This window comes from Oryctolagus cuniculus, chromosome 1, assembly GCF_051225735.1.
Source record: "Oryctolagus cuniculus isolate XC-2025 breed Fujian yellow rabbit chromosome 1, ASM5122573v1, whole genome shotgun sequence".
Taxonomy (NCBI): domain Eukaryota; kingdom Metazoa; phylum Chordata; class Mammalia; order Lagomorpha; family Leporidae; genus Oryctolagus; species Oryctolagus cuniculus.
The window spans coordinates 178,863,363-178,890,000 of NC_142867.1; the positions used below are offsets into that span (position 1 = coordinate 178,863,363).

General features: G+C 36.8%; 1 protein-coding gene across 6 annotated transcripts in view; it reads left to right on the forward strand.

Annotated features, from left to right (window-relative positions):
- The window catches only part of CCDC171 (coiled-coil domain containing 171), a 394,098-nt gene that overhangs the window by 280,057 nt on the left and 87,403 nt on the right, over window positions 1-26,638 (forward strand). For all 6 annotated transcript variants that reach the window (XM_089317363.1, XM_089317367.1, XM_070052470.2 and 3 more), the window contains one exon: window positions 11,333-11,464. In XM_089317363.1, coding sequence (XP_089173489.1) covers window positions 11,333-11,464 — 132 coding nt within the window. The remainder of the gene's footprint in view (window positions 1-11,332; window positions 11,465-26,638) is intronic.

Below are 26,638 nucleotides of genomic sequence, written 5' to 3' on the forward strand. Positions count from 1 at the left end.
TGTTTGTTTGTTCTAAGATTTATTTATTTATTTGAAAGGTTGAATTAGAGATGAGGGGAAGGGAGGGAGGGGGAGAGAGAGAGAGAGAGAGAGAGAATGAGAATCAGTCTTCCTTCTGCTGGTTTATTTCCCAAGTGGCCACATCAGCTGGGGCTAGGCCAGACCAAAGTCAGGAGCCAGGAACTCCATCTCCATCTCCCATATGGGTAGCAGTGGCCTAAGTACTTGACCCATCATCTGATGTCCTCAGGGTACACATTAATAGGAAGTTGGCTCAGAAATGAATAAGACTGGGTTCCAGGCACTCTGATATGGGATGTATTTGTCCCAAGTGGTAGCTGAACGTGCTTTACCACAACACCTGCCTCAGCATGTACTTTTATTTCCCTGAAATATTTACCAACAGGCTTCCAGTAATACTGAAAATGTAGAAATTTTTGTTTTTGAAATTAAGAGCTCTCCAAATATGCCTATGTATTTCTATTGTGTGGAACAAAAAGGAAATAGAAAAATTCTATTATAATAATTTTCATGATAGAATAATGTGTGTATTGATATGATAAAATTAAGCATTTGTTGGATTCTGTCCAAATGCTCAGCAGAGAGATGTCTTTGTTTACTACAGCTGAAAGTAAAAGAATTTAGGTAGAATTTGGAAGTAGAGAAGAACCTAAGAATATTTTTATAGTAATTTTTTTGTCTTGAATTGTCAGGATTGCTGAATTTTTTTTAAGATTTTATTTCATTTATTTGAGAGGTAGAGTTATAGACAGTGAGAGAGAGAGACAGAGACAAAGATCTGTGTGCCAGTTCACTCTGGCCAGAGCTGCACTGATCCGAACGCAGGAGCCAGGAGCTTCTTTCTGGTCTCCCATGCAGATGCAGGAGCCCAAGCACTTGGGCCTTGTTTTACTGCTTTTCCAGGCCATAGAGAGCTGGACTGGAAGAGGAACAGCCGGGACTAGAACAAGTGCCCATATGGGATGCTAGCACAGCAGGAAGAGGATTAACCTACTGTGATATAGCTCCAGCCCCATGAATTCTTGAGGTCTTTAGAAATTGCTTGGGTCCTACAAGTTTGGAAGGATTAATTAAAGTATTCCATGTATATGCTCATGAATTAAAATGTGAACTTTAAAGGTGCCAATGCATGTTCATTGGAAAGTGTTAAATATCTAACAGATAAAACAGGAAGTCACAATCCAGAAACTTCAAAAACTCCAGTAGACCTTACATCTATAAATGCTTTAAATTTATTCAGCTGAAATGACACTGGAAAAATAATTAAGGAGACACAGGAGTTTTTGCTGACATTTTGGATTTGCTTCTTGTGTAAGGTTACTTAAAACCACTAATCCATCATAAAACAGAATGTTTATCATGAATAGCTTAATTCTATAGATGCTTTTTCATGCATATAATGTGTCTGGAACTGTCATAGCCTCTGGAGAGACAAATGTGTGTGTATGAAAGGCACATAGTCTTCTCCCTCAACAAAGAGAAATAGAACATTCCAGTATACCATGGTACATGTGTACAAAATGTACTTCTGCATCCATGTAGGACATTCTTCATTTAGGGATTGCCTGGAGGTTTCTTCAGGGAAAGATAATGCCTGGTTGGGGCCTTGAAGTATTAGGAATAATGGGGAACAGTGATGCTGGCAGAGCGAGTAACATGAGCAAGTTCATGGAAGCATGGATAGTTCTATATTCTTAGTTTGGCCTCAAGTACAAGAAGAGTCCATGAGATGGGGTTCAGTGAAGCAGGTAGCACTTTTTTTTTTTTTTTTTTTTTGCCATGCTAAGAACCTTGAATCTTACCCTGGAGGCAATGGGGAGTGGACATGAGTTTAAGTCAGTGAGAGATGTGGTCAGATTCCTGATTAAGTTTGAGCTCTGGAGAACAGATTTTGCAAAGTAATGAAGGTATTTTTAAGAGCCAGGAGTCTGTTAATAGAGAGCTGTGTGGGGCAGCTATTGCATTAGGCTATATGAGGGCTGGTAAAATTTGAAACAGGATAGTGATGATAGGTGTTGTCAGAGGAAAGAATGTAAAACTTAGATGCAGTTTCAGAACTTACATTCAGTCAAGTAGCATATGGGGAGGAGGAGAAGGCAGGGGAAGGTGATTCCTGTGATGGTGATGGCATGCTGCTGTGGATTGATGCTGGGAATACCAAAAAGTAGCCCTTTGCTTTTTTTTTTTTTTTGAGATAGAGGAAGAAAGGAGAAAGGAAACAATGCTAAGTTTTGTTTTGGAACTACTTAGTTTAAGGTAATGTGGAATAATCAGTAGGACAGGTGAGTTTGAACCTCAGGGGGAAAGTCAGGGCCAAAGATAAAGGTATGAGATTGATTAGCATACTACTCTTTGGCAAAGAAAGAAGGCCCATAGCAACTGCAAGGAGAAACAAAACATTATAGATAATACGAGGCTAGAAAATGTGTTTTGAGAGATTAATTGTCCCACTAGATTTTGAAGTCCTTGGGGGATAGAGTTCTGTCTCCTTAATTTTGATATCCTCATCATCTATCACTACTATGTCTGGTTCCGAGTAGGCACTTGATGAATGTTTGTTGAAGGAGTCAAAACTTTACCATCAGAAAGTCTCTAAATGTAACTAAAGCCATCTTCTGATCCAAAGCGAAGTCTTGCTAATATTTGATTGTTAAAAATAGCATCTGAATGAGAGCCTGAATTCAGTAAGGATATCTCTAGGAAAGAGAGTTATGCTAACAGTGAGTTTATAGGTAAAGACCAGTTTGACTCTGTGAAATAGAAATGTGGTTATTTTTGCTCTTAGACTGTGGAATAGAACATAGTTCAACAAGGTATGGCAGGTGAAGATGCTGTATAGTCAAATCATTTTTTAAAATTTACTTATTTATTTGAAAGGCAGATGATTTACTCCTCAAATGGCTGCAACAGCCAGAGCTGGGCTGGTCTGAAGCCAGGAGCCAGGGACTTCTTCTGGTCTCCCACGAGGATACAGAGGCCCAAGGACTTGGGTCATCCTCTGCTGCTTTGCCAGGGACATTAGCAGGGAGCTGGATTGGAAGTGGAGCAGCTGGGACTCAGAAACTGATACCCATATGGGATGCCGGTATTACAAGCAGCAGTTTTTCCCACTAAGCCACAATGTTGGCCCCATAGTCAAATCTTTAAATATGATTTTATAATATTAAAATCAGAATATATAATAATAAACATTCTTAAAATTTATTTATTTGGTAGGTAGAATTATAGACAGTGAGAGAGAGACAGAGAGAAAGGTCTTCCTTCCGTTGGTTCACTCCCTAAATGGCCGCAACGGCTGGAGCTGCACCGATCCAAAGCCAGGAGCCAGGAACTTCTTACTGGTCTTCCATGCAGGTGCAGGGACCCAAGCAGTTGGGCCATCCTCCACTGCGTTTGCAGGCCAGAGCAGAGAGCTGGACTGCAAGAGGAGCAACCGGGACTAGAACTGGCACCCATATGGAATGCCAGCGTTGCAGGTGGAGGATTAACCTAGTGCGCCATGGCACCAGCCCCACATTTTTTTTTATTCTTTATTTTCAGTGCATTTATAAGGAGCACAAAGCCCATAGAGTACTTTTTAACTTATGAAATTGACAGTATCTTATAAAATGAAACATGATCTTCTTCCTCTAACAATTCAGTATTTAGCGACTCATCAGTGACTCTCCACATGTTACTAGATACCTGAATTCCTCAGCATTTTTGATCCTGGCTCCTGAAAATCAGCTATGCAGGACATACAGGTGTTAATACAGCGTGCTTCCTGATAACAACTCTCCCCATGTAACTTCTTGTATGTCATCATTCAGTGTCATTCTGACCTAGCCAATCTGAAAATGGTAGTTGCTAAAGAAGTAATAAACTTGAAAAACTAAAGACAAAACACTCACATGTCATATATATATACATATTTATACACACACATATATGTTTTTAACAGTTTTGAGCTTAAAGACATTTAAATAATTAATTTAAATTTCATCTGTGTCTATCCCTGGAAGTAATTTACCCTAGGAAATAATATCTCTTTGTGGCAGACTGTAATAATTTTTATAATTGTAATAATATTATATTCTCCAGTATACATTTTTGTCTTTGTTAAATAGCTCAAGGTCATGGCAATCTCTTTGTGGGGTGCAGTTTATGGTGTACATACAGCCTACAACACATTTATCATGCTGTCTAAAGCCTTGATAGGATGGCTAAGATTAAATCACCCTGTTTTTCAGTTTGGTAATTTGATTTGAGTGGTCAGTTTTTCAGATCCTTAATTGGAATGTGCCTAGTTTGATAATTTGATTCAAGAGATCAGTTTTTTATTTCCATAACTGGGATGTGACTATGAAGTGTTGGGTGGCTGTGGTGGTAGATCTTGCCTTCTTTTCTGGCAGTCATTGGAGGCTTCTGGCTCTGGTCCAGAGTTGGAGGTTAAGTTAAATAACCTGCCAGCAAGAGGAGGCTCGTTTCTCACCTCCTGCTTCTCAGAGCGTGAATTCTGTGCTTACCGTGCCAATGGAGTGCCTGCCTCTGCTGAGAAAGTGCCAGGGTCTCCTCCCAGGAGGTGTGCAGCACAACAGGAACTGTTGCATGTGTCTTGGGACATCGTGGTTTGGAGATCTTCCAAGTGAGACTGTAACAATTGTATAAAGATGATTGTTATTGCTACACAGGTAACTTGTCAGTATAATAATTGTGTGTGTGGCCGGGGTGCGTGGGGTACGGAGGAGGAAGAGAGAGAGGGAGAAAGTGAAAGAGAATGTGAATGAATAAGAATGTCCACAGGTGCAAGGAAACAACTGAGAGAAGGATGTTTAAAATTGTCTTTTGCTTGTTACAAACCATTTTTATGACACAAACATTTTTGCCAAGATTGCCAGAGAAGAGACAAAGAAAAGAAAAAAAATGATGCTTTTTAGGTAGGCAAATGGACTAAAAACTAAAATTTTAAGTAATTTCTTCCACTATAAGTTGTTCATATATAGATATTAAGAGGCATTATTATTTGGTGCTAAAAGCACTGGGCTCAGTATCCTCATATTATGGATGATAATACTATTTCACAAGTTGGCTGGTAGAATCAAGTGAGGTAGTGTGGAGACTACTTTGAAAAGTGTGAAGTACTTCTGAAAGTACTAATGGTATTACTAACAGAAATAATACTATTCTCTGTCCATTTAGTTAATTAAATAGCTAAGGAAAAGATAAAAGAAGGAGAGCAATATTTGTTTAGATGTCACTACCCAATTCCTGAATATCATTTCAATTGCATTGATGCACTTTGCTCCTACCTTCTGTCACTGAACACGTAATAGAATCTTGGAACTGTCTAAATATATTTTTTGATTAGTTTCTTCTATATTGTAGAATTCACAGGTTTGGAATGACGTTCTTACCTGATCATATATTTTCTAAGAGTCTCTTATACACATAGTGATTTTTCTTTCCATTAACGTTGTTATATAGTATATAGCTAACTCTAGCTGGCTTCCTTCCTTTTCTGATTACAAAAGTCTTTTCAGTTGATTAGGTATTAGAATGGGTGATCAGCAGTTGTTCCAGGCGTTAGGCCCAATAAGTTGTATAGTAGATTATGCAAAGCCTGAAAATATATCAGGAGATAGGACACTTGTTTCATGAAAGACTTGAAAAAAAAAAAAAAAAAAGCAGACAGTGCCTTTGAGATGATACTATGTATTGGTGTTATGAGGTTGATTCATTAAAAAGTACAGATTCTTAGCTGAGAAGTAACTATTAAAAAAACACAAACTGGCAGTGCTGACAAATGTGGTCTTTCCTTCCGCACCTCTAGGACAGAAGATGTCAACTTTCTCCAAAGGTCAGATAGTAAATATTTTAAGTTTTGCGGACCTGATGGTCTCTGTTTCGACTGCTCAGCTCTGTTGTTAAAGCAGGAAAGAAGCCACAGACAACAGGTATAAGGAAAGGTGTGGATGCGATGTAGTAAAACTCTACTTATAGCAATAGGCACTGGACTGGATTTGGTTCCCAGGCTATAGTGTGCTGACTACATACTGCTTTTGTATGTGTACATTGAAAAATAATATGTTGGCTGCTCTAGTTTACATATAGTGACAAATGGGAAAAGGGAAAGTAATAAGCAAACAGTGGAAGTAGAAGGAGGTACACAGTAAGGAGTGGGACAACAGAAGGCAAGGTACAACATGAGTACAGGATGATAAGAATGGAGTTATAGGAAATACTGTAGAGGTCTGTATTTGTACTAGAATATCTCTGGGGGAAAAAAGGTTTGTTTTGAAGCATTGGAAGCCATTGTAGCTTGAACTAAATACAATTTCAGGCAGATCAGGAGTGTGATGTAAAGGCCCGACAGCAGTTGCTTTTCTCTGTGTCTCTGCATGCTAAAATACAGAGGTTCACATTTTGAGAGTAAAGTGATTTCTCTAAAAATGACTAATTTCATAGTTGGTAAAACTAGCAGAAGTAGCTTTTTTGTGTGTGTTATGGTCCAGAAAATTAGAAAACAGATTGGTGGCTTGTGTGTAAAGACTAATCAGAGCAATAGGAACAGTGCAGCATGGGTCCTAAGAGTCACTTAAAGTGGATTTTTAAAATAAAAATGTATCTTTAGAGATGTTTATTTTGAGATAAGTATGTTTCAAGATTGTGTTTTTACTTTTTGGAAAGTTTCATTTATTTTTTGCTATATTTCTCTTGCTTTTTATGAGCTATCTTTTAGAAATCTGCTTTCTGAAAGTATATAAGAGAAAATAAATTGTTCTAAAAATCGCAACTTCAGAGTAGAAGTAATGGAGGCATTTTTATTATTTTTAAAATATGAAAGTGAACAATTTGATACAATGTCATGAAATGTATACAGTTTAGAAATTGATACTTTGTGAAATTTTATGAAAAAATTCAATGTATGTTAAAATGAGCTGTTAAGCATTTTGAAGTAGAAAAATATATGTTTTTATCACTTACATCTACTTATATGAGTGAAAAAGGTATAGGATTGTACTTATAGGTTGAATAATGTATAGTAGGCCGGCACCGTGGCTCAATAGGTTAATCTTCCGCCTTGCAGCGCCGGCACACCAGGTTCTAGTCTCGGTCTGGGCACCAGATTCTGTCCTGGTTGCCCCTCTTCCAGGCCAGCTCTTTGCTGTGGCCAGGGAGTGCAGTGGAGGATGGCCCAAGTGCTTGGGCCCTGCACCCCATGGGAGACCAGGAGAAGCACCTGGCTCCTGCCTTTGAATCGGCGAGGTGCGCCGGCCGCGGTGGCCATGGGAGGGTGAACCAACGGCAAAGGAAGACTTTTCTCTCTGTCTCTCTCTCACTGTCCACTCTGCCTGTCAAAAAAAAAAAAAAAAAAAAAAAAAAAAAAAAGTAATAATGTATTGTAAATAGATTCAAAGACTGACTTTTGAAATTAAAATTTAAAATTCATTTGAAATTATAATTTAATCCACAGAAAGGTGACTGATGGCTGTTTTAATTCTAATTAATTCTCAAATATGTATTTTAAAAGGTGAACCTACTTTTCCTTTTTGAAAAAAGCAATTGTATTATTCTAATATTCCTTCAAACACTGTTTAATGGTGAGGAATTTGCTTTCAATTCTCATTTCCTTTTAAGAAGAAATTATCTTAGCATTCTAATATTTCAAATTTTTCTGACAGTAAGGAGTTTGCTTTAGATTCTCATTCTTTTTTTTTTTTTTTTTTTTAGGCAGAGTGGACAGTGAGAGAGAGAGACAGAGAGAGAAAGGTCTTCCTTTTGCCGCTGGTTCACCCTCCAATGGCCGCCGCTGCAGCCGGCGCACCGCGCTGATCCTGGCAGGAGCCAGGAGCCAGGTGCTTTTCCTGGTCTCCCATGGGGTGCAGGGCCCAAGCACCTGGGCCATCCTCCACTGCACTCCCTGGCCATAGCAGAGAGCTGGCCTGGAAGAGGGGCAACCGGGACAGAATCCGGCGCCCCAACCGGGACTAGAACCCGGTGTGCCGGCGCCGCAAGGTGGAGGATTAGCCTATTGAGCCACGGCGCCGGCTAGATTCTCATTCTTGAAAAGAATAACTTTATATCCTCTGGGCATTATGTCCTAAAGAATTTCACATTATCCCTATTTTTATATTTGAGTTATTGTTCTCCGAATGCCCATTCTGTTTTTCTCATGAGGTGAGAGTCCTGTACAGTTGAGTGGTGCTTCTCTTCCCTTTCTTCCTTGTTCGCTCTGAATTCAGCCTTCCCCCTACTTTCCTTCTGAATGGTCCCTTCCCTTTTACGCCTGATTTTTTCCTGTTTCTTGTCATCTTTCCTGCCTACTCGTTTGCAGCACTGTTGTATTTTTACTTGTCCTAATGTTGCTGTTTTATATTCTATCATGCTCTCATTCCCTTTACTTATTTAAAATAACTCCTATGCAGTAATTTCTCAAGACTTTTCTAAAAGCTTTTCTAGGAATACTTGGAGAGCATTTTAGAAGCCTACTGTCCAAGTGTCAGTTTAATTTAAAAGTGCAAAAAACTCTTAAAATTTTCATAGAAGTATTTGTGATATTGTCTCTACTGTATGTCATGAGTCATTGTTTCTGGATAGCACATTTAACAGAGAATTTACTTACTTGCTAATTTATTTTATTTAAGGTATACAAGTTTCATGTACTTCATGTATACAGATTTAGGAGCACAGTGATACTTCCCACCCCACCCTCCCTCCTGCCCATGCCCCACCCTCTCTCCTCTTTCCTTTCTTATTCCCTCTCTTAATTTTTAGAATGATCTACTTTCAATTTACTTTATACTCATAAGATTAACCCTACACTAAGTAAAGAATTCAACAAATAGTAAGGACAAAAAAAACAAAACAAAACAAAACAAACAAAAAAAAACCACTGTTCCTCCTCAACAGCGTCAACAGGGAATTTATAATTAGATGAAACTATTAACACGTGTATTATTCAGATACTATTGTAATTATGATCTCAGTCATTAGGCGCAGCAAAAACAGCTGCATTTCGAAGGGCCTCCCATTTAACACAAAGAATTATTTAATTTAACAAATTACTGAAAAATCTTAAAATAACAATGCAGCACAGATTTAAATGCCAAATGAGCCAGCATAATGTTGCTCATAGTTTATTTCGAGACTGTGACATGTGGCTTACTGTAGATTGTGTGTCAATCTTGATGCATGAAGTATGGTGCTGATACTAATCGGGGGAAGGACCCCCAGTGCTCAGACTGTGTTGTGGATGATACCTACACTGCTGATGCTTTCCCCCTCTTTGCCAGTATTAGCAATCTGCTTTTGTACTTTGACATCCAGGGTTTCCCTGGTGAATTTTGTCACAGAAAAAAGAGAATCATCAATATCGCAGTTAAACTTGACTTTCAAAGCTAATAGTATCTCATTTGGGGGCTCAAATTTAATAAATTTTCTTTGATTCTGGGTGAGTTTTTAAACATCAAACAATGAATTGGCCAGGGTGCAGTAAAATATTTAGATCTATTGACTATGGTTCAGAAGGGTAGAAGGCAAAACACTAGTGGTTTGATGTTGATAAATTCTCGGTACCTTAATCCACATTAATGTTTTCTTTTATCTGAGTGCACATCAGTGACAAAAAAGCAAGAGAGAAGATATCCATACATATAAAATATAAAGCCTAAAGCAGATATAATTATAAAATATGATTTATTTTGTTATGCTAAGTTTAATAGCATTCTCCTCCAGATTGAAGATTAGAGAATATTTATTATAGATAAATATACATTTTGAATTGGGACTCCAATGTAGTCACACTCATAGACATTGCAGTATAATCTATGTTTTAGTGTACTTTGACATTCACTGATGGATAGAAAAAAGTCTTCAGATCAACTTCGGAAATAAAAGGGTTTTTATACCCGTGGCTTGGCATGAACAATTAAAGATGCCATGATATGTTTGTGTGTATTTGCTGATTTGAGGAAACTCTATAGAGCTTGATAGTTTTGTGAGATGTATTGATTTCTTTAATGTAGTCATAAAATAAAATGACTCAAACAATATTACAATCTGGCTAAGTATAATACAAAACTGAAGGCAAGGTTTTCCATGTTGTATTATTGCCAAGTCATATTTGAATTTGCTCAGATAAAACTAGACATAGAGAATATATTTATTTGCACAATTTAATGTTGTTTCTTTAGTTATCCCTGTTCTCGGCCTTTGCTACCCCATAAAGGCCATTTTTTCTTGTGGCCTTAAGGTGGTTTATGACATCAAATACGTGGTAGCAGAGAGCTAAATTTTTAAAACCTATTCAAGCATAATGAAAGTTCAAAAGTATGCCTATTTATGAAAACTCCTGATCATTAAAATATGTGTTTAAAATGAAAGCTTACTGACATTAAATGCAAACTAAACTATGAATGAATTCTTAAGGCTTTTACTTAAGTTTGAGAATTAAAAAACCAAAAATATCTATTTCTGAATGTTTCCTTTTATTTATCCTACAGTTGTGGGAATATTTTCTCATTTGTCCAGAAGGTGGCAGTGTGATATCAACTGCATTTGTGTCCATAGTGGCTAGAGAATTGGTGTTTCTCCCGTGTCTGTGATGGGCTTGTATTGTTACCTTTCTGAATACTTAAAACATAGTACAAATACTACAGATTTTATTTCACTTTTCTTATATACAAGTTGTGTGACCAAGTTGGTTTATATTTATTTAATCATTATGACTCAAATTTAATAAGATTTGGCAACTTAGAAACGTGAACAGGGCAAACAAACCTCTTATGTATTTTTAAGTATCCTTTTGTGTTGAGCATATTTGTTTTTATTTTGGTGTACATATTATTGAAGTTTTCTTTTCAACAACTAGTGCCTAATAGTTATCTTTTTCCAATATGTATCAGTTAATATCATTTAAATTGAACATGCTAAGAAAATGCTAAGAAAATGATAATAATTAGGAGATTGCTGTTTGGTGTTTTGTGTGTGTGTGTGTGTGTGTGAGAATTTTTTTTTTTTTTGCTTTCTTTTTCTTTTGAGGGTGGAACTGTGAAAAAATAATTCAAAAATCTCTTGATCAGAAGAGCTCCAGTGACTCTTCTTCCCCTCCTTCATTTCAAGCAGGAGGATGCTTTTTCTTCTTAACATTCTCCCCCAGCACTCTGAATTAGAGATTTATTTGCAACGAAAAATCAATTAGTCCTAAATTTATTCATGGATTTCAGGTCCAGCGATCAATGCAAGTCCACTCAGTGGGCTCAAGGGGACCCAGTTCATCCCAGTTAATGTGTCTGAAGGGGAATTACCATTGATGCTGTTTTTTTCCCTTTAGGTCAGAGATCAGATCTCGCTGTCACGGACTGCAGCAAGTAGGAATGACTTCACCCTGCAGCTACCCAAACTGCACCTGGAGACCTTTGCAATGGAGGGGCTCAAGGGCGGGCCAGAGGTGGTAGCATGCCAGGTTAGAGTCTAAATAACATTGTTTGCTACTGAGACATATGGAAAAATAAATTGCACTAACTGGAGAGAACGAAAGCCTCAAAGTATTGTGAATAATTTAAAGGAGATGCAAATAATTTTTCTTCTATCATGTAACAGAATATTTCACAAAAAATGTTTTTTTTCCTGAAGCCTAAGACTAAACTATTAAAATAATCTAGAAAAGTACTTTCACAGAAGAAAATGCATATTTTATAAAGTACAGTATTAAAAGAACACACTTTCCTATCAGCAAAGGACAATAAGACACTAAGCTGTTATCTCTTTAAGCTGGTCGCAATTTGTTGCTCTTGTTGTTTTAAAATAAATCAGTTCAGGTAAAATTACCAAGAGAGATATTTGACATTTTTCAAGGTTAATTCCAAAATATATCCAATATTTTTTCCGTGGTAATTTTGTTTCGGCAGAACTAGATCCTAACTGGATTTTGTATTGAAGAGCACTTTACCTTTTAATGCTTAGTTTTAATGAATATTATGTGAAAACTAGGTCATTTGGTTTATGAAATTCAAAGCATCAAATCATAAAACTTCAAGTAGCTTTAAAATAAACTTAATAGAGAAACTTATTTTCAGAAACACTCATTTTCAAATGCCGTAAGTATCCTTATATTTTATCTCACTACTATTTTGATCATTTTTCTTCTGAAAGTTAAAAATTTTTAATTGGAAGAAACAAAGTTCAGCATGTGGTTGGTTTTCCTTTTTGATGCCCAGTACCTTTGTTAGAAAAATTTATCAACATTATGTAAATTTTAGAAAGCCTGTTTTTTTTAAAAGACATTCTCTTTATTCAATAGCAGTCTAGATTTTTCAGTATATTTAAAGGAGAAATCTCTTAAAATTCAGGCTGTGTTTCACACTTTGAGGTCTAAAAATAATTTATAACATTTTATAAAATAAGTTTATGACCCTGTGGAATTTTAATTTTGTAAAAAATTAATATTAGTCCATGTGGCGATATGTTAATTTTTTACGTGCTTCACACCCTAATTTGTTGTTACTACCCAAATACGTGTTCTACAAAGAAAAATATACTCATTGCTTCTTTCAATAGATTGTTGATCAATATATTTAAAATATATAATTATAAACCTAAGCATAAAATATTTTACTTTCTGTTATAGGCTAGAACACTATACTGTTCTTTAGGATGAGACAAAAATGTAGATTTGAAATTTTGTGATCAGTATTCATGAGTTCATTGTAACTGTGAATATGATATAATTTGGAAGATTCCTAATGGTTGACAAAATAATCCTTTACTTGACTCTCTTGTTATAGAATCTTCCAAGGCTTAGGACTTGTGGCAATTTACATGTAAGGTCTTCCACAAATTAGATTTTGTTGATTTGGGAAAGACTGATTCTCAAGAATGCCATATTTGGGAGCAAGCCATGAATTGTTGGTAGAGAACCCTAATTTAAATTACTATCTTTTCTAAGTTCTAATACAGGTAGCTATGCATATTACCACATACATGTGGGTAAGGTTTTCATTGACATGCAGTAATTTGCATTGTACTTACAAGATTAGATTATAACTCATTGTTTCAGTGAACACTTCTAAGTACCAGGCACCATGCTTAGCTCTTTGAATATGTCATCTATTTAATTCTTCAACCACCACTACAACAGGTAGCTCTTCTCAGGTCAACAGCAAGGAGATAGCAGAGCCCAAGTCTGGATTTAACTCTAAGAGTAGTTGATAGCAAAGCTGTATTACTAAATCTCACCAAAAAAAAAAAATTAGACACCTGTGAAAAATCTTAAGCATAAAACCTTGTAAATCCATAATGGCATTTTCTTCCATTTATGACACTAATTATTATACATCTATGGTTTATGCTGTATTGTAGGTAAATTTTGCCACACATAAAAAATGTTGTTTCCATTTGACAATCTCATAGTATGAAACCCGACTTTTCAGTATAAAATATGTGTGCATTTAGGCTAAGTCTGGCTTCTTATTTAGCAATTTATTGTTTGTTTAGCTTTGTACTCTTACTTTGTACTGATCAAATGGACTATTCAGAGGATATGACCTTTGATTATGAGGCAGGGATCTCTAGGTAGGGTGTGGAGGTATATGAATGATTTGGCCAACTGCACGCCTATCATTTAGAGCAGTAGAAGCTGAAGATTTTTGTCTTTTCCAACAGAGAAAGCTATATTACAGGTTTTCAGTTTGAAGGAGGGGAGACTGGTGAGCGGTATTGAAAGAGAAGGAAAATGAGTGGATCATCTATTCTGTGAATCTAGCATAGCTTTCCTGCAGGATAAAACTCTGTTCACTTAGACTCTGAGATCTGCTACCTCTTTTTTTTTTTTGACAGGCAGAGTAGACAGTGAGAGAGAGAGACAGAGAGAAAGGTCTTCCTTTGCCGTTGGTTCACCCTCCAATGGCCGCCGCGGCCAGTGTGCTGCGGCCGGCGTACCGCGCTGATCCGATGGCAGGAGCCAGGTACTTCTCCTGGTCTCCCATGGGGTGCATGGGCCATCCTCCACTGCACTCCCTGGCCACAGCAGAGAGCTGGCCTGGAAGAGGGGCAACCGGGACAGAATCCGGCGCCCCGACCGGGACTAGAACCCGGTGTGCCGGCACCGCGAGGTGGAGGATTAGCCTAGTGAGCCGCGGTGCCGGCGAGATCTGCTACCTTTTAAAACTCTATTTACTTATTTTTCATTTTATTTGAAAATCAAGCCCAAAGAGATCTATCCACTGATTTACTCTCCAAATGCCTGCAACAGCTGGTGCTGGCCAGGTTGGAGTCAGGAGCCAGGAACTCCATGTGTGACATCATCTGCTGCTTCTCAGGATGTGAATGAATAGGAAGCTGGATTGGAAGCAGAGTAGCTGGGAGTTAAACCAGGCACTCTCTTAAGAGATATGGATATCCGAAATGGTGATTTAAGCCACTACTCCAGTACTACCCCTGTTTTAGCTTTTTGCCCCAATTTCTGTAGCTGCAAAAATTTAATGCTTCTGATTTCTTAGACTTGTAGGGGGATTGGATAAAGCAATGCATGTAGAGACCACAGAGCCTCGCACTGAGACAGCAGGCCATGCATAGTGGCTGGTATTATTACATTCATTATGAAGCCTCTGTCATTTTGAGGACTGGTTATTTAGGAGTTTTTTCTCCATATCTTTCCATTTGGTTCCCTCACTTCTCTCTCTCTCTCTCTTTTTTTTTTTTTTTTCAAAACTGTAATAAGTTTGATCAAGCACAGCCTCCTTTAGTTTCTGTGTGCTTTTTTATGTCACATGATGTTTCATTGAAACCGTATCTCAGTGAAATCTTTTGTCTAAGCTCCTATGGCTTTTATCTCCCAAATAATAGCATATTAGGCTTTCACTGTGATACAGAGAGAAATGAAAACCCTCAGATCAGACCAGTTAGCTTTCACGAAAGAGTCTAGTACAGTATGAATGCAAAGTACCCATACCTTCTCATTGAAGTGTTTAAGGTTTAGTACATAAGAAAAAGTATACTGGCCATACTATACAAAGATAGTGCCTATTAATATCTTATACTCTGAATTGTTTTTCACTAATTATTATTTATAATCCTAGCACTATCTGTTAAACATTGGCCAGATAGACTGCCTGTGTCTGTCTCCATTCAAAGATAACAAATAATCCTTAAATGAACAGTAACAATAGCCAACATTTGTTGAATGCTTACTCTGCACCAGTTACTAAAACCTTGTCTTATGATCTCATTTAATCCCTGCAATAACTTCATGAATAATAGGTGTTTTATCTTTATTCCATTTCACAGAGGAAGAAAGTGAAGTCTGTTGAGATGAAGTAGATATTAAAGGTCAAATACCCAATGAGCAGGGTAACTGATCAATTCATGCTTTTAATCATGCCATTCTGCCTTCTGTTAAGCCATGACTTACTGGCTTACTTTTTTTTTTTCTTTTAAGATGTCTAAGATAGATAAGGAATAAAGGTGGAAGCTGACTGTGGAATGCAGTTTCATTTGTGTGGAAATAATGGGGCAAATACAAAATCAGAAGAGGGTGAGCTGGGCAGGTTACTTAGCTTACCTGTATTTTGGCCTCTTCACCTGTAAAAAGAAGAAGATAAAAGCTCCTCACTCATAGTGTTAGTATGATGATTAATCCGTTGAAACCGCTGGTAGTGGTGATGGGTATGTGGCAAATACTCAATGTTTCCCAGCTGTCCACTAGCATGAAAGCTTCCTGAGGCCAGGAACTCAGCCCTGGTCCATGGCTGCCTTCTGTGCTTCCAGCCATCTCTAGCACGAGGAGGTCCTAGGTAGCCAAGGGTGAATGAGCATGAAGTTTCAGACACTTGGCAGAATGACTTAGGAAACTGCTGTGGTCTAAGTTGTGCATGCTCTTAGGCTCAGTCATTTAAAAATAAAGTTCCCCAAACCACTTCATTGAGGTGTTTAAGCTTTAGTGTATAAAACCCATACCTCTGGAAATGTAGCGCATTTTATAAAGATATATGTATGAACACTTCATTATGAAGTCTTCATTGTGAAACCACTTATTTATGAAGATTTTAAGCAAGAGTTTTCACCATGAATGAAGTAACCCTTTAATCCCTCCTATCTCCACAATGTCACTGTGTAGTCCTTACTTGGTTTGGCTTTTAGTTATGTGTTATACCCAAAACTTTTGGGATACCTTGACTTATATATTTCTGCTTATTCAGGCATAAAGATTTCTTTGAGCTTTTTTGTGGTATTTATATAAATAAATCATAAAGAGCATCTTGATGGGAATTTTTTTAGAATTTCTTTATATATAAAGTAATGAAATAAGTATCAGTACCATAACTGTCAGAAAATAAAAATATCTAGAATGACTCTAAGTAATTTTTTACATTCATTCTCTATTTCACTACTTATGCAGTAGACTTCTAATTGCTCTACATGAAATTTATGCATTTTGTCATACTTACAAATTAAAGACATGTTAGGCAATTTCATTTAAAAGGTTGTACCATTGAGGTATTTTCTTCTTCATGTTATTCCTTCCACATAAGTGAAGTTTCAGATAGCTGATTATATTTTTAAACACAAAAATCAGCCAAAATGAATTAAAATCTTGCTATGTCAACATAATACACCCAATTAAATTTTGTTATCACTCAAATTCATTATTATATATATATATATTATAATAGTATAATATAATCAAGTATATAATGCCATTTGCCTTAAACAATATAACTTGATAGAGATTTTGATAATTTTAAAAATAAGCTTTTAAAAAGATTATAGGTGTTGTACATGATCATAACAATAAAAAAAAGACCCTACTAAAGTTAGAGGAAAATGAAGATCATTTAACATTCTGCCATTCAGAGACAACAAATGTTAACATTATTTATAATTATTCTGGTTATTTTTAGCAATACATATAATATATGTAAATTCACAGGCACATATCATTTATATTTAATAAATCTCCATTATATATAAATGTATGAATGTATGTATCTAAACAATAATTATGCTATAATTTTTTCTAAAATTTCCTAAAACTAAAAAGCATGTCACAGATATCTTTCTTGTCAATATAAATTAGATTTTCAGGTGATATATGCTACTCTTCTTAGTCACCTATTTTATTTTAAAAGATTTTTTGTAATAAAGTATCTTCACTTAGGTCCATTGTTAAAATACAGACTTCGGCACTTGTTGATAACTAAGAATATCTGTTAGAGTTTGGAGTTCTTCAAAGTTTTTGAAATATTTGGCAGATGAGACATTTTATATCTTGCATCATGGGTTGTGTTTGAGACTGTTGGTGGGTGTTTATCATTGTTGTTTTTATTGTTGGGCCTTTCATCTCTCTTTGCCTTCTATAAAGGGCAAGTTGATGTATGAGGGCAAGGAATTGCATCTATTTAAAGAATCATGTAACTCCTAATCCTTAACTCAGTTGAAAGTATTTATGAATTACATCCTCTATAGAATGATCTGGTACCAGTGATCTGCACTGACACTAATTAAAGTCTGATAGAAAGTCTTGGAAGACTAGGCATGGTTCACAAAGTCCCTTTTTTCTAGTTTTGTTGGTTATCATTTCTTTATTTATTATGAGAGGGAATAATTAGGAAGAAAATAAAATCACAGCAGAATCAGTATTACAGAAGGCTGCAGAGGTTTGCAACTTGGAAAGAACTGGGAGTGGCTATAGAGCAGATGAAATCCTTTTCCCTATGGGCCCAGCTCACACAGGGAGCAGGAATTCTCATTGTTTTAAGAATTGTTACATTTCTTGTGAAGGATGAACGAGGAGGATCATCCTTGTGGTGCAGAAAGTGCTCCTGGAGTTTTCTTCTAGAATTACTGTTTTCTGTGAGCCCTTGCTTTCACTTCCTCCTGCATGTCTGCTTCGCCCTCTGTAAGGTGGAGACCATAACCTCTGCCCTGTACATCGTGCAGTGATTGTGAGAATCATATGACAGATGTGAAAGAACTTTGAGAATTAAGCAGCAATATGTATTTTGAATTGTCTTTCTTTCTTTCTCTCTCTCTCTCTCTCTCTTCCTATTTATTTATTTATTTATTTGAAAGTCAGAGTTACAGAGAGGCAGAGAGAGAGGGAGAGAGATCTTCCATCCTCTGGTTCACTCCCTAAATGGCTGCAATGGACAGAGCTGGGCCAATCCGAAGCCAGGAGCCAGAAGCTTTCTCCAGGTCTCCCATGGGTGCAGGGGCCCAAGGACTTGGGCCATCTTCTACTGCTTTCCCAGGCCATAGCAGAGAGCTGGAGTGGAAGTGGAGCAGCCAGGACATGAACCAGTGCCCATATGGGATGCAGGCACTGCAGGCTGGGGCTTTAACCTACTGCACCACAGCGCCGGCCCCCATTGTTTTTTTTTTTTTTTTTAAGTATTTGGCAAATACATGTTCCTTGGTCAGGGTCGTTTTCAATTTCAGGCTGAGATTTTTGCTCTTCTAAAAGACAAGCGAGCAAATCAGATTATAGGGAAGTTAGCAACCACGAAGCTGTGCAATTTTCTGTATGTCATTGAGTTTACTAGAAGCATCATGTTGATCAGAAGGGGAATTGCTTTGTTAGCAGCATAGTATTTGGGCAAGATAAAATAATTCCACTCTCTGTGGAAGGAGGCAGCAAGGTAGTATCAGAGAACTGAAGTCTTGGATCTGTAATTGAAGCATGTTAGCGAGTCACTCAGCAATCTGAGCTGCCATTTCTTCATCTGTAAATGGTGACAGTGAAGCCTGTTTTGCTTTCACTCACACGGTTGTGCGGAGACTGGATGAGATTACGTGCATGTGAAGGCGGCTTTTACACTAGAAAACAGTATATTAATCTAAGCTGCATAGGACTGGACTGCGGAGGCCTGGGGTTGGGGATAGTGACCAAAGTGCATCGAGGAACATTTTAGTATTTTGACTCTTGAAGTTTTTGATTGATGACCTGTTTAACATGTGCCTTCAAAAGAATAAAATGTTCAACAACTTTAGTGTTTCTTTCCAGTTCACTATAAAAATCATGGCTAACCCTTAGGTAATGAATAGCCCTCCATATACTTCTTTCTAAATATTTATTTTTTCAGAATAATTCAAACATTACTAATGTTTTTATATTATTTTGTAAAAATTATTTTGTATCTTTTATTTACACCATTTAATTTTTCTGAATTTCAAAATGCCAGCTCAGTGAAATGGTTATGGTATTTGCTTATATGTGAAATATTTAAGATGCACTTAGTAAAAAATAAAAATGGCAAAATATATCAGAATACTGAATATATATTTTTTCCTTACAACTTTCAGTTCTAGTTTCTAAGTAGAAAAGTTGTTGAATAATTTGAATATAATTTCTTTGTTATTAATGTTAAGAGGCAAAAACTAAATCCTAAGCTTGATCTTTTATCTTTTTTTTTCATTTTTGAAGCCTATTTTAAGTGTAAGTATGACCTTACTAGATAATACCTTTTAATGCTTATTATTGAGGATTGGAGCATTTGAACTCTCAAGTGCTACAGCCAGAATTGCTATTCATTTTAGCTGCTTGGACCAAAAAACAGTGTTTGATGGACTGCCTAGGTGAAGACCTGGAAAAGGAAGGGTTATCTACAAATTGAGTGAGTTTATTATGGCTTAGTGATTTGCTGATTGATTTCATTTGCTGTCAGTTAAGGCTCTCTTAATGCCAGTTTTCTTTGCATAATGCCTTGAAATAAAGACTGATGAAGTTCTTCAGATTGATGCCGCTTATATAAACTGACCCTGATTTGCCCTACTCTACATGACAATATAAGTGACAGCAGTTAGAAGAAAATACAGCAATGAATATGCAACTTAAGGATTAAGGGAGATGCAGTAAGTCATTCAGTCTAAAACTAAATCCAAACGTGATTTCTTGTAATAATTCCACAGATGCTTTAAATTTTATTAAACAGACTATTATTACTCTCAAATATATGCTTTCATATGAGTGTATATATACATATTTGAAGTATGAGAATGTAAAGTCATCCTAAAAGTGATTATTAATCTCTTCAAATTATAGTAAATCTTCTTCTCTCTGATCTCTTAAGCTTAGAGATGTCACAATCACAGCTTAAAAATTATTTTATTCGGATAGCTACATGCAAAAGAGTAAAATTGGACCCTTGTTTTCTCTCATATACAAAAGTCAATTCAGAATCGAATTAAAGACTTTTATATAAGACTTTAATATAAGACTTTAAGCTTAAAAATTTTAGAATGAAACATAGGGAAAAACTCCTTGACTTTGGTCTTGAAAATGATTTTTTGAATATGATAAAAAAGTATAACAACAAAAGCAGAAATAAACAAGTTATAAAGTTTCTGCACAACAAAGGAAACAAAACGAAAAGGTAACCTGTACAATTCGTGAGAATATATCCAATAGCTTTTTTTTTTAATAATTATTTATTTTTATTTGAAAAGCAAATTCTAGAGAGAGAAGAAAGAGAGAGTGCTGTCATCCAATGGTTCACTCCCCCAAATGGCTGCAACAGCCAGGGCTGGGCCAGGCCGAAGCCAGGAACCCAGAGCTTCTTCTGGGTGTCCCACGTGGGTACAGAGGCCCAAAGAGTTGGGCCATCTGCTATGTACCCAGGAGCATCAGCAGAGAGCTCAATCGGAAGTGGAGCAACCAGGCCTTGAACTGGTGCCCATATGGGATGCTGGTGTCGCAGGTGGAGGCTTAATCTGCTATGTCACAACACGCTCCCCCCCCCCCCCATTAGCTTGGTTTTTAAAAATTTATTTATTCTTTACACCAAGCCTGTGTTCTTCTATAGCACCAAAAAGTGCACTAAGACAGATAATATATGTTGGTAAATATGTGGAGAAAAGGGAACCCTTGTACACTGTTGAGAATGTAAATAGCTGTAGCCATTATGAAAAGCGGAACCAAGGTGCCTCAGAAAATTAAAATAGAACTACCGTATGATCCAGCAACCCTGCTTTTGACTATTTATCCAAAAAAAGTGAAATTACTGTCTTGAAGGGTTAGCTTCATTCCCATGTTCATTACAGTGTCATTCACAATAGCCAAGATATGGAAACAGTGTTAAGTAACTTCTGATGCATGATAGGTAAAGCAAGTATAATAGGGTATCATCCTTTAAAAAAAGATTTATTTATTTAAAAGGCAAGAGTGACAGAGAAGTAGACATAGAGAGTGAAAGATAGATCTTCCATTCACTGGCTCACTCCCCAAATGTCTACAACAGCTAGGCTTGGGCTAGTCTCAAGCAAAGAGGCAGGAACTCCATCTGCACTCCCACATGGGTGGCAGGAGCCCAACTACTTGGGTCATCAACTGTTGCCTTCCTAGGCACATTAGCAGGAAGCTGTTTGGGAAGAAGAGTAGATGGGGCCCCAACTGGCACTCCAGTATGGGATGCCAGCATCATAAGTGCCAGCTTAACTCACTGTACTCCAGAGCCAACCTCAGACTGTTCATCCTTGAAGGAAATCCTGCAGTACGCAGCAATATGGATGAACCTGGAGAACATTATGCTAAGTGGAAAAAAATCTAAAATTGACAAATTTACTAAAAAAAAAAAAACAGTAGAATGGTGATTATCAGGGGAATGGGAAAAATGGGCAGATAATGATGAAAGTACACAAACTTTGAATCATAAGATGAATAATTTCTGGAGATCATGACACATCATTATGTAATAGATGAGTATACTTAGAATTTGCTGATAGAGCAGATCTTTAGTATTTTAATATTAAGTATTATTTTAACTATATAAAGTGATAGATATATTAATTTCATTGTGGTAACAGTTTCCCTATGTACTTTTATATGTACATCAAATCATGTCATCTACCTTAAATATATATACTTTCTATTTGTCCAAAATCTTTTACTTGACGTTGCTTAGCACTGTGTATTAAGTAAACACTGAAATGCAGAGTGATCTTGAGGCTTTTTGAAAGCACTTTTTAGTTTTAGAGACTTCTAGTAACAATAGGAGCTTTTAAATCTTGTTCAGTGGCCAAAAGTCTCACAATGCCAGCTAAAAGGAAGCCATAATTTTTTGGCAGAAGACTAACCTAAGTAACTCACTGAAGAAAGCATAAAATATTTGGTAGAGGGTAAACTCTGGCACAATAAAATATTGAAGAGTTTATTTGAACAAACAGAAATCCATGAATTGGGCAGTCCAACCAGACGTGGTTCAGAGATTGCAAAGCCAAAATCAGCTCTGTGATGTATAAGGTTGTTAACTGATTGATTTATTTTTAAAAGAAAAGTAAAATTTAAAAAGCCTACTTTAGTAAATTTATTAAGAAAAACTTGTAAGTTTATTTATTTGAGAGGCAGAGAGATGGGCAGATAGAGAGCTCCCATACATTGGTTTATTCCATGAATGCCTGCAATGGCTAGGACTGGGCCGGGCCAAAGTTGGGAGCCAGGAACTCAGTCCAGGTCTCTCACATGGTTGGAAAGAACCCAACTACTTGAGCATTAGCAAGGAAGCTGGAGTCAGGAGCCAGAGCTGTGGGTTGAATCAGGTGCTCCAGTGTGGAATGCAGGCATCTTAACCACTTGGCTTAACACTCGCTCCCAACAAATTATTTTCTTGATAACTTCCTTTAGGTATAATATCCTTATTTTTTCTAACAAAGCATCAGTTTTTTTTTAAATTTAATTTAATTTTTTAAGCTCCAAGGACTAGCCAATATCAGTCTATCAAGGTTTTACATTTTAGAAGGCAAGAATTATATTTAAATAAGTCTGGGCTGAGTTACTGGAACCTGCTCCCTGTCCCTTCCTGTGTTCTGTCTTCCCTGGTTCATCCAGCCTCAGTGATCGGGAGAGGCCCCTGCAGTAGCACTAGTAACAAATTCCCTCAGCTCCTAGGTGACCTAGGAGACCATACAGAATGACTGGGCCTTTGTTTTATCCTAGCCTGGCTGTGTTCCTGGCAGAAGGGGCATCAAAAGGTTCACAGAAAATTTACATTATCTTTTTTCATTTTCTTTATTTTTAGATTTTATTTATTTGAGACATAGAGTTACAGACAGTGAGAGGGAGAAACAGAGTGAAAGGTCTTCCATGTGCTGGTTCACTCCCCAAATGGCTGCAACAGCCAGGAGCCAGGAGCTTCTGGGTCTCCCACACAGGTGCAGGGGCCAAAGCACTTGGGCCATCCTCCACTGCCTTCCCAATCCATAGCAGAGAGCTGGATTGGAAGAGGAGCAGTCGTGACCCATATGGAATAATGGCACCCAGGCAGAGGATTAACCTACTGCTTGGCCCCTGAATTATCTTTTAATTCCATTTTCCCACAAATGTTCTGAAGCCCTCTTATATCTATGGAGATACTTGCTCTGAAGAACATGTTCCTTTTCCTGCTGATCACTAGAGTGAACACAAAAAGAAAAAAAATGAGAAGACAGAGAGGTGCTGAAGGGATTCAACTTAAAATTGGACTTGATTTTGATCTTCTCAGTTTTAGGAGTTGCAGTAATTGATTGGAAACCATACATGTTTGTGTGTAGATGTGATTTCTAGCTCATTTGAACTTAACAGGATATCACACAAGAAATTTATGAAATGAATTGTTAAACATTTTAGTGGAATCCTTTTGCTTATTACATGAATTTGTATGTATTCCAGTGAATCATGATCCCATATCCATCTGTTTAGCAGCTCCAGGTGATACAGTTTTGTTGTAACACGCGAATTGTTTTTCTTCATCTGGTCCTACAACCCACATCTGCAATTCCAAACTTTGAAATGCTCTGAAAACTGGTAACCTGGAGGTAAAACCTGCCCTGCCTGAATTTTGTGGTTAAATCTGAGAAGAAGTGACACGAGGCTCTTTGTAATCTCAGTTTATCTTGGGCGGTGTCATTATTCACATGTTTTACTACAGAATGTGTTTGATTTAGAGGGTGCCGCTCCGGCTTTCAATGGGGTGTTATTTAATGTGTGGTATATTTCCCAAAATCTGAGAAATCCTGAACTGTGAAACACATCTAGTTCCAAAGTTTTCTAAGGGTTGTGGGAACTGGACTAGCATTGCACATCAGCATCCACAGCAATGACACACATCATTATTTTAATGCAAGCTTCTTGTTTTGCATAAAGTGGTATAGTATGCTTGAGTAAATGTGAAATTTAAAGTTGATGTCTACTATATTTTGCTTCTTATTTTGAATCATAAAAGATTTGTGTAGTGGTTTGTACTACCCGAAGGCTCAAAGAGACCTCAACATTGCATCATATCCAAATCAGATATGGTTCTAATAGGCTTTATTTTGCTTGTGTTTAACACCTGTTTGCAAAGTGGATGCACATTTCTGCTCCATGTGAGTTGGAATCCCCGAGACATTTTTAAGCCCCTCCCTTGTTATATTCTAAAATCAGAATGGATGAAATGCCTTGTCACATGATCTACTTAGCTTTTATTACCCATCATTCTATTTTGTTCCCACTGGGTAAGGGAATACAGATTTTTGAAGAGTATGGCAAAGCCAGAATCTCCTACTATGCAGACAGAAAAAAGCAAAGTCTCAAGTCTCTTCTGAGTGCAATGGTTTCACTGTTCTTATCACTGCCGCCTGGTAACCCATAGTTGCCTTAGGAACCAAAATGGTCTTTGCTTCAAAATTCCCCACTTATTAAAGACAGGAAATGGAAATATCAAAATACAAAATTTAGATACCAATGTGAATCAAGAGATTGGGTGTAAAAAGAAAAAGTGGCCAAGTATATATATTTCTTCATACGAGTTAAATAATATTCAAAGTAACTGTGATCTCCAGCAAATCTACTCTTAGGTATCAAAAGTTCAAATGGACATTTCTGCATATCAATGCCAGATGTTGTGATTTTGACATTTTTAGCAGTACACACCATCACAATTGAATAAAAAAATTTACCAATATACTCATCCTACTGCCTTATCTAGATGTTAATAGTATCCGAAGCAACTCTAATAATCTTCTCCATTCTAAAACTGCTAATTATGTCAAGACATGGTAGTTGCCCAAGAAATGTTACTTAATAATAAAAATATATGTGTGTATTTGTGATGGAGAACTAACTCATTTTCTGTGGCCCACAATTCTGTATTATTCACTAACTAAACTACTTCCACTGCATCAGTCTTGTTTTGCAAAACAGTAGTAAACCCAGTGGCAGTTCCATAATTTATCTGTATGACAAGCATGTTGTAGACTGGTTAAAATTTTAAGTCCCTAAAGCAAGGCACTTTATTATTATTATTGTTATTATTATTGATCTGGTAGTATCTTCTGAGAAATACATTCTTCTTTGAGTTTTTCTAAGATTTTTTTTTTTTTTTTTTTGTGGTTTCCATGTCCATAGGCAATGGTTTCCAACAGAAACTTTTTTTTCCTGGTCTCCAATTATTCTGATGATCCCTTTTCAGTATTTTTGTAGGAAACCCACTTATCGTTTCTTTTCTGTATGTCCCGTTACCCCTTTGGTCTTTCTTTATGTTAACCTTTAACATAATAAAAGCAATAATCAGCATCGATCTAGTAGCTGCACTTAGTCTTAAAATTGGCTATGATTCAATTTTGGCTGGAAAAAACATATTTGAAAAGAATTGGTCTTGTTTTTGGCACATTTAAGCATTGTATATGCTATGGTTGAGTGGAGGCAAGAAAAAGTTTAGAGTCTAAACAAGATACAAAGAAAACATCATTTTAAAAAAGTCTGCTGTAAAAGTATTCTGCAACTCTGCTGAATATGGTTTCCCATGAGGCTCCTTCTCATACCTGAAAAGCTCCTATATTTACATCCTTCAAAGATGGTGCCAGTAAAAATTTTGAGTGATGGAATAAGTCAAGTCCAGGACCATTTCAAATGCCAAAAAGGGAAAAAGGAACTTGGATTCTCTTTTTCTTATATAAAATAACTCCCAACAAAAACATGTCTGAACTACACACAGCATCACTTCAAGTCAATTCACTATTTTGTCTTCAGTTATGCTCTATTAAAGAGGTTGTGCATTTACAACGAAATATTTTCTCTCGTAATAACTTGAAATACTTACTCTCCTTATCATTTTCATCATCACCACTAAAAAGTCTTCCACTGTATTAAGTATCTAGTTATACATGGTTTTAACAGTACCCTGTTCTACATAGATGTACACAATCTGAAGTGGATGGAAGTAGCCCAGACCAGTCAGTCTATAAAGGAATACAATTCTAGCACAAGTACACCAACCCTAGTACATGTGGGGCTCAAAGTGGAGTAATAATGGGAAAACTTATTATAAAAATAGGGGAGAAGAACTTGGTTTGACAAAAGGGAAGGATGTTTTCCATCCAGTCAATTTTTAAGATATGGTAAGATAAAAACCTTCCCAGTCTTAGTAGGTAAAATGGGGATTGAATATAGCTTCTCTCAATCTCATTTCTTCTACACATGTATCCAGAATGCTTTCTCATTCAGAGTAGAATGTATGAAGGAGATGAACTAATCCCTATGTTGGCAGGATATAGGCTATCACCATATTACAATTTTCCTTATAAAGTCCTTTACTGATATACCAGGTCCTTACCATCAGGGTGCTGAGAAACCAACACCACATTATCATTTTGCGTGCATAAATCAATCAGGCAAACTAGAAGTTGTTTT